The following is a 13,908-nucleotide window of genomic DNA, read 5'->3' as shown; positions in this document are numbered from 1 at the left end:
CTCAGAGATGTACGCCAATGCCCCCACAGCCGTGATTTTTGCAGCTATGGATGTGTGAAAATCTGCTAATGCAACAGTGGCCGGGACAGGAGCCATCACAGCTGTCCGCAACTGCGTACACATACTCAGCATCAGGCGTAGATCTGGCAAACATCGATTCCTCTAGTAAGTCTATGGTCACTCAGAATGGCCGTTGTGACTGAGACGTCGGAGCCATGAATCCCGCAAACGGGATCGCCGATGCAGGATGCGACATAAAATGGTCGTGAAACTCCTGCGCTTTTAGCCGACACTCTGTTGCCTCCTCCAAACGCTCTCTGCCTGTCAATCACACTGCGAGTAAAGACTTGCAGCGTGCGACAACGGTAATGTACTTTGATGCACGCGCAGTGCAACTCAGACGTATGCGCCATGGCAACAAAATCACTCCATTTGTGAAAACATCGACATAGCGTACAACTCTCAATCAGGCCCTGAGTACTTGGTATTTTTTTCACAAAGAATTGGCATAAAGTAGCAGATTAAGACACATTATAAGAAAATGTTGCATGGCGTGGCTAAATCTCAAAGTCCATTGTTCGCCACTCGGGACTATTTGGCGAGATTTGAGGATGTGGACACATATGTAGGCTCTGATGTAGTATAGTAAACTGCATAGTATAGCGACTGCACTCATCTTCACTCACTCACATAACACAATAGCCCTGTATAATGATGTGCTCAAATATAGGGCCTGATTCAGAGCCGGACGCAAGTGGCTGCTCGTTCGCTCTGAGCGATGTTTGCCCAACTGCGCATGCGTACGGATCATAATACGCATGCGCGAACCAGTCAGTGCGGCCGAAAATCGTGTGCTAGCAAAATAGCGAATGCCTGCTATTTTGAGTGACAGAATGAGGCGTATGTGGGTGGTAACAGGGGAAGGTGCTTGAAAACGGGGAGTGGAGATCCGTTCGCAGGCGTGCTTAAAGGTCAAAACGGGCGTTTTATGGGTGTGCATAATTAAAACATCAGTGTCATTGACAATGTCACTGGGTTTTTTATTTAGCCAGGACTGCTCGCAAAATTGTGGTAGCAAAAACCAACCACAAGAATAGCGAGCAGCTCATACCCTGTTCGATGTACTCGATTAATCTAATAAATAGCGGACATGACGTAGGATGCGAGTGGCCAGGGGGCGTAGTTTCCCAAAAAACGACCGCAAGTTTTGTTCGCTTGTTCAGACCTAGAGGCGTGAACAGACCGCAAACAGCGAACGGTTCATTTGAATAGCCACCCCTATTTTCAGGACGAGCGAGCGCAAATAGCGACCGGCTCTGAATCAGGCCCATAGATCCAATTATTTACATCTGTAATGTAAATAGCATATAGTAGTTGCATAGTGAGGGCATAAACAGTGCATGCAACCAACACCTTTCGAGCTGAACTGGAAGCCTTGCAGAAAAAGGACTCCAGATTCCACTTAATGAAATTTGGCATCTATACCCGACGTGCAGAATATGTGGGGACAGTCACCCTCCTTACTGGAGTGGCTGTAGCATGGGATTATTAGCTTCTTACAGTCTCTCTGATCCTCTGCAGGAAGTCCATCCTGCCTTTACTGTATTTAACCTAGTCAATCCCCGTATCTAAGCTCCAACAATTCTAATGAGTGTCAATTTCTCAGGAACTTAACATACACATGTAAATCCCCTCCCCACAAGACATTTTATAATTCAATCCATATATGCCAGATTTATTAGCAACTGGCACATTAGCAACTGCCATTATTAAACATTATCAGCCTTTTCCTCTGTCTTGTGTTAAATGGTCAACTTATTGTATTCAAAGGCCATTGTGTTCGATGCTTTAAATCTGCGCGTGAGTCTGAGATGCACTGCGCATGCGTCCCAATGTTTACCGCCGGCGGAAGCATATATTGGTATTGCATGGAAATGCAATAGCGGTGGCTATCGTCAGCCGATGTGTGGGGGGAGTGCCGATGTCAGGGATTGCTTTAAAAGAACAATTGCTCTTATGTCCAATGGTGCGGCTGATGTCTGCTCGATGGTGAGACTTTCAACCATACTTGCCTACTTTCATTTTTCTCTTCCCCAGTAAGAGAAGCAGGAGGGTGGAGATGGGGGCGGGGCCTAACGATTCACATCATTAAGCCCCGCCCCTCACAGCAAATTGATGTGATTGGCTCAAATTTAAATAGGGGGCGGGGCCAAATGACACGATTCATGAAGAATTGCATCATTAAGCTCCGCCGCCTACATGGAGACACGCGATCGCTGCGGAAATGCTCCCCATTCTGTCCACTTGACTAGGAAGTGGGCAGAAATGCGGGAGAAATGTCTACCCTTTCGGGGGGGTGTGAGGGGATTACCCTAAAAATCGGGGGCCTCCCGCGAATTTCGGGAGTGTAGTCATGTATGCTTTCAACGCACAAATTAAAGCCACAGACAGTGGGCGTCTCAGTAAGGAAACCCATGGGCTTCAGCATTAGCATAAATTCACAGGCTGCCACAAAAGCAGAACCATCCTAGCAGAAAGTGATCATGACCTTCATACATGCTGGGAAGAGAGAGGTTATTAAAGGGGCCATTATGATGAACTCCAGATCACTTGGGAAACTAGGTGTCCTCTATATCCATCTGTATTATGTAGCTAATCAGCTCTGTAAAATTGCAATCAGGGGTTGTGACTGAGTGGGTCACCATTGAGAACACTCCAGCTACACCTTTAGCCTGATTTTTTAAGTAGAACAGTAGTAAATAGTGTTTTCTTCTACTTGGGAATCCAGGATCTAGTGCACAATGTGCTACGAATATTAAGAAAGACACATGACCTATAGGATTTTATAAATCTCAAACTGAACCAATTTCTATAAACTATTTACTACCATTATTGCTAACACAGAATTCTGGTCCCTACGGATCTCTAACAACCCGACTGTGCAAATAACGGGTGATCGGGCCAACAATTGTATAGGTGTGTATGCAGGACCTTTAGAGGATAAATGGCTGATATCGCGCCTGCAACGGCCGGGATCGGGAGGTCGCATCTTATGTGCTGATTAATATTTATCGTCCGACCTCCAATTCCCATAGGAGTCTGTACACACTGAGCTATTTCTAGCGCAGTGTGTAAGGGGCTCACAGGGGGTTAAGCTGGGTGCACAATGCTCGTCTGACCGGAAGCGTTTAACCCGATCAGCCGGGGATCTCAACGGTGTGTACCCAAGGCACTCCTCCCTGTGTGGTATTCCTGCTTGATTTCAATTTTCAAATATTTATGTACTAATTACTCTACAGATGACATACAAGTAGCCTCAATACACCATGTGGCACAAGGCGCCTGGGCGAGTGAGCTGGGCTGAACGGGTAAACTTTTAGTCGCAATGTGATGCGACAACAAACGATTCAAGAGACTGCCCTGATTAATTTGATATGTCACATTAGTTATCTTTGTGTGACTGAGCCTGAATCTGTACAACGGTACTTGTCATTAACAAAATGTCAAGGCCACTGCATTGTAGCACTTCGTATACAGATTCAGACTCGCATGCACACAGATATACAAATGATGCATATCAATTAATCAGTGCAGTCTCAGGAAGCGGTTTTGTCGCGACTAAAGCTGGCCACACACTACACCAACTTACATCCAACCAGCCAACTTGTTGATTGGTTGGAATGAAAATCTGGTAAGGAATGGGAGTAACTGATGATCAGCAATTTGCTCCTAAATGCCAGAAAACAGATGACAATGGTCGGTCAGACAAGTTTGTTAAATGTTTGATCTAAACAATTTGTTCAAACAACAGTTTTTGTCCATTTTCCGGCGTTTGGGAGCAAATTGCTGATTGTCATTTGCTTTCATACCTTACCAGGTTTTCATTCCAACCAATCAACTAGTTGGCTGGTTGGATGAAAGTTGGTCTAGTGTGTGGCCAGCTTTAGACGCACATTCAAGCAAAGAAGACTTGAAAAAGATGCACAGAACAAGTTGCATGGAATAAGTTGTCTAGCTGCAGGCTATTTCATATCGCCACTTGTGATCTATAAACCAGAAGATGGTGCTAATTAACACAGCTGATCAAGTGATCCTGTTAAAGAAGAAACTGTTTCGTCAGCAGGGCTTCCATCTCAAGCCCTGCGTGGGAAATTTGTTGCTAATGGGGAGTTTAAAAAATAATAATAATGAAATAAAATATAGGCTATAATGGTCCTTTAAGATCAGTTACGGATGTAGTGAATCAAACCTGATTTTTCAGTATAGTGTGCTGCATCATTTTTTTTGTATTATGTGAATTATTATTTGATTGACTTTTAGCAATTTATTTGTACCATGTACTGTAGTGGGGGTTCAGTAATTTCACTCTGGACAACATAACTCGCTAATTATTGCTCTTCATCCCCCCATGCAAGTCTTTCCAAATATAACTTCTCTTGCCCCCATCTAGCAGATAAGATATGGTAAGGAAAAGTAAATTAGATATTTATCTACCTGTATAGCATTACGCATTTACATCAGATTCTTTAAAAATGCATTTATAATAGACAAGCAGGCCTGTACAATCCAGTATTATTGGACATGTTTCTGAATTAATTTCCACCTCGAAAGCTACAAGATGAAAATCCTAACTGTGTGATAAATTAAGCTGCCAAACGTAATGGATTAGCGATCAGTGAAATTGCCTGATAGGCTGTCAGATCCGGTTCAGATTAGAATTCATCCTCTCCCCACCTGTTCATTAAGAGCCAAGTTCATGGCAACGCCAGTGACTGATTGCACGTTAACAAGCTGTTTATATGGGGAGGTGCTGCTAGCCCAGTCAACATGTCTATACTCAAACATTAATTTAGAACCAACTCCAACATAGTGTATTCCAATCACATCCCCAATATGTTAAATAAATACCTCTAGCCTGAAGTTTAATTTTAAGAATGACAGGGATGAGACACCGTGTAAAATTAAAATGTAACAATGCAAGTCTGATAGCTCTGCCAGACCATGGTCACTTGGATGGATGGAGCGCAGGGATGGTGTTTGAAGTGGAATAAACGTATTAGCAGAAAGTACACATGGATAAACTTGCATGCCCAGGATAGGTTCAGGCAGACAGTAATACAGTCAAGCCACAATGTACTTCTATATACACACACCTTATACTCAGGGCCATAACTAGGGGTTGACCAGGATGGCACTCGCAGGGGCGCTGATCCGGGAAGGGGGTGGGTGGGGGGGGAGGGCTCCACCTAGCTCAGCCTGCCCACCCCTTTTGGGCCTATCTGCTACCTAGATGAACTATTCTAAACCTTTATTATTCATTACATTGAGCTTCGTGATGTCGACATTGGTGAGAGGCTGCAGGCGGGATGGTTAGGCCGTGGTTAAGGTTATGCGCTAGAAGTAGGGTTAGGAATAGGTATTAGGGATAGCGAAGAAATACTCACCGAAGGGCAGGTCTGACCCAGAAGTGACAGTCAAATGACCGCTGAGACCTAGAAGCTGTGCTGGAGCTGCTGCGCCCACCAGGCGCAGGCAGTCATCGCTGGGCCACCAGGGATGATATGTAGACATTCTAACATGTCAACATTTCATCACGGTCTACATGTTGAAAGCCAACATATCATACCACACCCCCGTCCTGGCCAGTGCTTTACTAAATGTAATGAATTCAAGATTACATTTAAAATGATCATAGCTATGCTCAGGGCTGGATTAATTTTTGTGGGGGTCCCAGGGAAACTAGTTGTGGGGGACCCTACCCATAAGATTGTCAATGAGATATGCTGACAATGTAAGTATACAGTGTAAATACTCCCAGCACCACAAATGTATTAAACACACTGTACTGCATCCAGTCAGAGCCCTCTCTCAGAACTGGTACTTTGCCTGGGATTATAATCCTTGTCTGATCCGGAGTCCCCCCCCCCCCCCCCCACTGCAGGAGTGTAGGTATGACCTGCCCTGCTGCCTCATGGAAGAGCGGGGAAAGGAGGCACACATGCACAGCCAGGGGGCGGTACAAATAAGAGGGGGAAAGGGGAGGGGCCCACCCTGTCTTAAGTGTTCTGGGCCCCTCAAAGGCTTATCTGGCCCTGAATACCAATAACTTTAAGCCCTGTAAAAACCCCAGTTCACATATAGATGTGTCCACATACATCTATCCTCCATGCGTTACACATAACGTGTGAGTGCTGTGCATCTTTTCATGCAACTTTTTATTTTCAAATGTGTCCTATTCGCACAACGATGCGAATAAAACGCAGAAGCAGCCTCTGCTGATCAAAATGATATGCGGCATGCCTATGTTTTGTGTGCGACTGCGGGTGTTTCACATGCAAAATGCTATGTTACAGTGTCAGCGGCTCTTTCGCTTGCAGACACAGCCGCAGTCACACATAGAACATAGACATGCCGCATATCATTTTAATCAGCAGAAGCTGCTTGCGCTTCTATTTTCATCGCTGTGCGAATAGGACACATCTAAAGGTTAAAAGTTGCACGAAAAGACAATCGGCGCTACCGAGTCACGCCACTGCATGGTGCGACTAGAAGGGCTGTTTAACGCGCGAGGAGGCTAGATCTGTATGTGGACACATCTGAATGCCACGGTGCTCCCAATGCTGGTAGACTAGCTATGTGTAGGGGCCCTTGGGCGATGTCTTCCCTGTTGTTAATCCGGCACTAGCTATACTTTTTAACTGGGTAAAGCATTGTTAGCACACAGGTATGAAATTATACTTATGACTATATAATATATAAAATTCAGGTCTGCACACCCTAGTTTCCAAATACATTTAAAAGGTGTTAAATTTAGTATATCGGGAAGATGGTGGCTTCCGTCTTTTTGTCCTAACACTGCACCAATCTATTTATAGGTGTTTTTAATCAGAGTAACATAGGGCCTAATTCAGTGTTGTACGCTAATTCGATGTTCACACAATCGAACGATTATCGGCGGTCTGCGCATGCGCGGCAATTGAACTGTCATTGCAGTTGTAGGGATTCATTCGCAAGTGATTGTCAGGAAGCGGTCATTTTGTGGGAGGTAGCGAGGAGTGACAGCTAAAATGGAGGCGTGTTCTGGCCTTTTTCGGGGAGTGTTTCCGGCTGTGTCTGCCATCTAGCTCCAGCCACTCAGTTGTGGTGCCCATTCTGACCAAGACTAACTCCAGGGCCCATTCTGACCAGAGACTAACTCCAGGGCCCATTCTGACCAGAGATTAACTCCAGGGCCCATTCTGACCAGAGACTAACTCCAGGGCCCATTCTGACCAGAGGCTAACTCCAGGGCCCATTCTGACCAGAGACTAACTCCAGGGCCCATTCTTACCAGAGACTAACTCCAGGGCTCATTCTGACCAGAGACTAACTCCAGGGCCCATTCTGACCAGAGACTAACTCCAGGACCCATTCTGACCAGAGACTAACTCCAGGAGTCGATGTTTGCATGAAATGCATCCGATGCTGCGTATGTGTACACAGTTGCGGACAGCTGCGATGGCACCAGTGGGCATCTCAGTACAAGTCCAGATGCTGTTCCATTGGCATATTTCCACAAATCCTCAGCTGAGAAAATCTCCAAATCAGGCCCTTGGTTACTATTAGTATAACTTGTATTTCAGAGGCACAAAGTAAGGTAAGTAAAAAAATTATAATGATAAAGTATTAGTGTAGGTCCCCATCTGCAAAAGACCGTGGTAGATGGGCCTCCACAATTTAATCCAGAGGTTCTCAAACTCGGACCTCAGGACCCCACACAGTTCACGTTTTCCAGGTCACCTAGTTGGTGCACAAATCCACAGTTGGAGCTAATTATTTCACTTGTTGTGCTGTGAGGAGCCCTGGAAAACATGCACTGTTTGGGGTCCTGAGGACAGAGTTTGAGAACCTTTGATTTAATCAATTGTATTCTAAAAATCTGTTTATAAAACTCTATTTTTTGCAGATAAACTTCTACTATCTATTATGCTATATATACACTATACCTGCATTTTAGTATAGGTGTGTGTTTTTTTTGTTTTTTGGTTTTGGTGATAGTGTCTCTTTAAGAGATGGGACAAATTATTTATAAGCTGTTTGAACTTTTATTATGACCTCCATGTGTTTACTGCACCCACCATACTACAAAGCTCATAGCGATCATCAGTTTCTGCAGCTCCAAATGTCAAGTATATAATGTAGCCTCTAATAACAAATCTGCATGAGCAATATAAAGCAAAAGAGAAGCACTATTCTGCCCTGTAAACCCAACCCCCATTGGCCGCATCCAAACTGGAGGACATACTTGAGCACCGCTGAGGGCTGTCAGCTTTTACAAATGAATGCAAAGTGGCCATAGCACTGTAGCAAGCTAACAACCTGTCTAAAGCTGCCCACACACATAGCGATATTTACCAGATTTCGACAAATCGTGTAAAATATGGCCAAAGCGTGAGTGTCCACTCACGATCACGATGCCAATGCGCGTCCCCACTCGTCGTACATCCCATCTTCAGATCTGCCGTGATGTAGGGCAGATTTGCCAATCTGGGACACAATGCACTGGATGCACGATAGATCTTAAGTCAGGTTGGACATTTTTTACTCCAAATCGTGACTCTTGAGTAGGATTGCCGGGGAGCTGCCGGGGAAGAGTTCAGGGGAAATCGCACTCATCGTGGGATCATGTGCAGATCGCTATGTGTGTGGGCATCTTCTGCATTACCATCCCAAGAATGCCAAGGTGCTTAATCGAATATATGGCAAATTAATGTCAGAATCTCGCCATCTACTTGGTAACCACTTCATAACAACCAGCCAGGGCACACCATTTTAATTCCCTTTAATATGGCATGTGTTCTTGATCAAATCTGCCATTAAAAAGAGATGCGTATTTTTCAAGTCTGCAGTGACGGAATGACTAAGCCCATATTCAGCTGAAGTGTTGACAGACACATTTGGAAGCCTGCATACTAAGGAGGGAGCTCGGAGACGTTTCTGCATTGCAGAGCGCGCTGACAAATACACTGACAAACAGACTGATTAACTTTTCTCCATCTCACATTATGGTAATAGAGAGCAGGTGTAACCGTTATCAGACAATAACACTGCAACACAAAAATGATTATGCAGCTTAATCAGAGAGAGTAGAGAGAACCAACGGGATAATAAACTTTCCTTAGACATCTGCAGGATGCTCTGCAACTATGGTGAAAAAACAGAGGACTAACCCAACTGCATTTGTGTAAGATGGTTATTGTGTTGAGGAGCCATGTGGGGTTATGGTTCAAACAGCTGTCAGCTGGGTGGTTTAATACTGTTCTGCCATGTTGTTAACACTATGAGTTTTTGTTTTCGTTGTTCACTAAAAAAGCAACTGCGCTGTGTATTAATTGCATCCTGGCTGTTGATATGTTACGGAACCCAAAGCATTTTAAATGAAGGCATTGTTAAGTACAGCAGATAACTAAATGTGAGGAAATCGGCGGACAAGTAGATAGGACAGAGACAAAACATTGCCTGCCTCCCAAATGTCCCGATTTCTCCTGCGGGCCGGAAGGTTGGGAGGTATGTCCCATTGACTGCTGATCTGCATAGAATTAAAGGGGTGTTCTTCCGAGAGTGGAAGGAGGCTGGGAGACTTTAGGAAGCGCTGGAAAATGTCACAGTGAAATAATGATGGAAGGGTGATAGTGGCAAGCAAAGCTTATTGGTCAGGGGTAAGGTAAAGTAAAATACTAGTTATCACAAGTATTTTCATAATCTCCATTTCCTCTTTTTAGCTACAAATAAAATACACACACAAGCTTGCCAAATAACCACACACACAAGCTTGCCAAATAGCAGCCTTGTCCTAGTGTAACCTTCAAACTACATGGTAAAGCTCTCAAGAGCAGGTCGGCCCTCACTACCCCCCTGAACATTCTCCATGAACCTTGTAGGTCCTTGCTCTGCTTTGTATGATTCGTCTTTGTAGGATTTGATATTCAAACTGTCTGGCTATAAAGTTCTGTGGTGCTGCAGAGTTTTGGGGCACTTTTTAAATAAATGATGATTATAAACTATAATAATATCCTATAAAAAAGGTACCTAAATTGCTGAAAGGTCATGTGGCCATGTAAGGGTCTTCCTGGTTTATAAAATAGCTGGAAAGGACTAGTTTTGTGATAGTAGTTCAAGGCAGGAGTGCTAAAATGTAACAACGATGACAGGATAAGAAATTCCTGTTTGGCTTGAACTCCGTACAGTTGAGTACAAGCAAAAAATAAAACACACGGCATGTGGTATAAATGTAAGATCCCTGCAGTGATGGCCACACGTAGAACTGGCGTATTATAATTTTCATTTTATCATCAGCTTTTGTGGGATATTTTGAACAATTTTCTTTGACTCGGGTGGTCCCAAAGACTTGTAATCCTCTAAGACAGACCCAAAAACATGAAAAGATGAAGTGGCTAAAATATCAGTGGAAATGAAATAGGGTTAAGGCCCCCATACATCTGCGACGGATTGCCGCAATGCTGCGTTCCTGCAATGCCGGGTCGGAGGATCGGAGAAATTCAGCACGATGGATTTCACAGATTTGCAGATCACGATCAAAATATGATCGTGATTTGCAAATCTGTGAAATTTAACATGGTGGATTTCACCGATTCTCCGACGGATCGCGGAACATTGATGTCCATTGGTCGGCATTTCTGACTGGCGTATCGCCATTTACAGGATTGCGCGATCCGCCGTTAGGTGTATGGGGGCCTTTAAACTGTAACAATAGCAGAAGAGGAAATGATGGAGAAATGAGGGAAGCAAAAGTGACATCAGAAGAGAAATTATGATGATAAATGTGAAATTAGAAGGGGAATTATGATAACATGTAAGAGTGTAGAGGAGAATGAAAAATGATGAACGCTGGTAGAATAAAGTGAGAAATTACCCAGCATTCCCCAGTTTTTTACGATTATGGAAAATACAAGAGCATAATAAACATCTTGCTATATATTGTTGCTGTGCCTTTCAATGTATTTTTTTAAATCTTTAGAATCTTGCACAGCATGATATGCGTTTGGACATGAAGCTGTAGAGACTGGATGCACATTTCTTTATTTATCTCACACACATGACATATACCTTACCACAAACTCAAAGCAGGTATTCCAAACACACCAGAGCACAGAAGGAGGATGAAGCACTATTTTGGGACGGGACTCATTACATGAGGGATGTATACAGCTTCAATTGGCTCAACTCTACAGACATTGTAGGATGGGAGGGGGAGGTAGGAGACAATGCAGGGTGAAAAGGGTGATTGTAGGCATCTACTCAGAAAATGAAGACCAAAACTGCCCAACTGTGCGCCGCGCCAGCCTACTGGAAAGGATCCCCATCATCTCCGATGAATGTAAAAAATGTAAAAAAAAGTCTCCCAATGGCCATAATGTAGAATTCTCCACCAGAGAACAGCTACAAAATGATGACTCAATGGGACGATTCAATTATTTATTTAGACACGATAATGAAATTGTTCTGGGCGCCCATTAATTATCGTGCCCAATTAGACCAGGTTTAGCTGCGTAAAACAGCTAAACCCATCTAAACTCCCAGTTAGCAGCAGTTTGTCCCCCAAAACCAGCACATTTCTGCTCAGGAGGGTGTGAGAAGAAATCTGCGCTCCCGCGGCTATTCGCGTCCAAACATAGCAACAATTCAATTGCTCCGTCGGGTGCCCATTAGGAAAGTGCAGCGATAAAAACAACTGAATTGCCCTCAATGTGTCATCCATGAAAATACAGTCAGCCTAATAGCTCTACAAACTGCTATAAACATACATATACATGATGATTTATTATACAGTTGTGATAAAATCCAACATTCTGTTTACAGAACATACTGTTAATTATGATCAGTGACAAAAAGCAAAAAATTGATATGCAGATTGTTTAAAAGTCTAACTTGGCAACCAGACATCATGGGCTTTACATGTGCACCCACGGCTTACCCAGCTATTCTGAATAGTTTTTTTTCTGTAGATTGTACTGGTATTTAGTTATTATGTACAAAGTTTGTTCACAGTGGCTCAGCTGCCTGCTTTATTTGGACTTCCTCCTCAGCTTTTCGCGTCTGTGTATTAAACTCTGCACAGTCTATATGCATGTATATAATAAGCGGCGTACACATACCCAGCACAAGTCTCACAAGTGTTGATAAAATCTGTGAATGCATTGACTGAGCTATCCAGCGATCATGTGACAGGAACTTGGTGTTCACACAAATGGCTCAATTCAATTAGCCGCAAATAAGTGCGGCCATATACCTTACTTACGGCATGTCTCAATGCGCAGATTTTTGTTCGTAGCACCATAGGGTTGTAATAAAAAAATCTGTGAGTCTGGGATGAGAAGAGGGCAAGATGAGTTGTCCTTGCCAGCGTTTCCACACAGTTGTAATGCACTTCGTTCCCGCTCATACCTTCCTAAATCATGTGCCTCGGGCCCCCTCCTCTAAACAGCAGGACCCACCCCAAATCCTTCACCTTACCTTTTGCCGGCAAGTGGGCCTCTCCTCCTCCGCAGCTCCATCTTGCCAGTGTTATTCGGCAGGAAGGCACATATGTACAAAAGGGCAAAAGCTCTGCCACAATGCCAGTCTTTGCTATCACTGTGCGGCACCATCTTCCTGATGATGGCGCCTCAGAGGAGGAGGGACCAGCTTGCCGATTCATGGTAAGTACACTATGGGTGCAGGGTGTGTGGTGCGGGCCCCCCTGGACCCAGGGGCCTGTGTGCACAGCACACCATGTATCCATTATAAATAAGTATATGTTGCAGACAAAGAAGAATCCTGAGTAATACACTGGTGCAGAAAGTGCCACCAGCCCTAAACTTAACGGCTCAGTAAACTCACAGTATAAAGGGCAATTCCAAAATTCAAGCGTTTTTCTTTCCCATGGAGGTCAAAAATCGACCCAAAACGACTATTAAATAAAACTGTTTATTTTTGACAAACTGCATAGCGCAGATTTAATTGAGCTAAAGTCATCCCACTAAATGAAGTGATTCAGTGGTGCCACAAGTTACTGGGCTATATTCCCCTGACTATAACTTCTGCCCACAATATTAATACTTTTACTGTGCATAATGTTCATTATATTTTTCTCAAATAGCAAACCTCATAAGGTTTTTAACAAACACTTGAGTCACACTGACAGCAAACAACTTTCAAATCTAGGAATATATATATATATATATATATATATATATATATATATACACACACACACACACACACACACTGAATGCTCATCATTTCTCCATTATATTAGAAAATACAAATAATAAAGTCTTCATTGAATAGGGATAAAATATATTTGATAGCAGAAGCAGAGATAATGTCATATGCAGAAATATCTTACAGAGCAAGACCATGTATCATTATATTAAAAGGCATGGAACCATCTAAATTATAAACAAAGTAATAAGAATCTGAACATTCACCAAATTTAGACGAAAAAAACAAAAAAAAAAAACAAAGAAGGAAATAACCAAGTAGAATATAAATCACAGTGAATTTTTTTTAAATACAGGAGTTAGACGTGTTGGAAAAAATGTTTTGATTGGTGACTTTAAACTCTTAGGTTTGGGAGAATAAGAGCGTTACTGAATATATCAAATTCAGACAGATGCAGCTAATGCCTTCTTTATATTTATAGCCAATTCGCAAGTCGTGCAAATATAAAAAGTAGGACAAAGCCGACTTACCTGCATTTACGATGACATCTACTTCAAGCTGGGTGATGTCTCCTTTGTAAAGTGACACTTTGTCGCACAAGCTGTTTATTTCTTGATTTTCATCTGTAAACAGGAAAGTTTGTCATGAGTTATAAAATCGTGAAACCAAAACAGCAAATAAAATGGTTTAGTTCCTGGTAAGAAA

General features: G+C 43.2%; 1 protein-coding gene across 1 annotated transcript in view; it reads right to left on the bottom strand.

Moving 5' to 3' along the window:
* Positions 1–13,908, bottom strand: part of LOC148479116 (ADP-ribose glycohydrolase MACROD2-like) — an 878,670-nt gene that overhangs the window by 849,248 nt on the left and 15,514 nt on the right. Inside the window, exon 2 of the mRNA XM_088454937.1 lies at positions 13,734–13,826. Within this exon, the coding sequence (XP_088311063.1) occupies positions 13,734–13,826 (93 nt within the window). The remainder of the gene's footprint in view (positions 1–13,733; positions 13,827–13,908) is intronic.

Source organism: Taudactylus pleione, unplaced genomic scaffold (assembly GCF_031769625.1).
Source record: "Taudactylus pleione unplaced genomic scaffold, aTauple2 ptg000636l, whole genome shotgun sequence".
Taxonomy (NCBI): Eukaryota; Metazoa; Chordata; class Amphibia; order Anura; family Myobatrachidae; genus Taudactylus; species Taudactylus pleione.
Note: the sequence above shows the minus strand (reverse complement) of the source record. Positions and strands in the feature narration are given on the sequence as shown.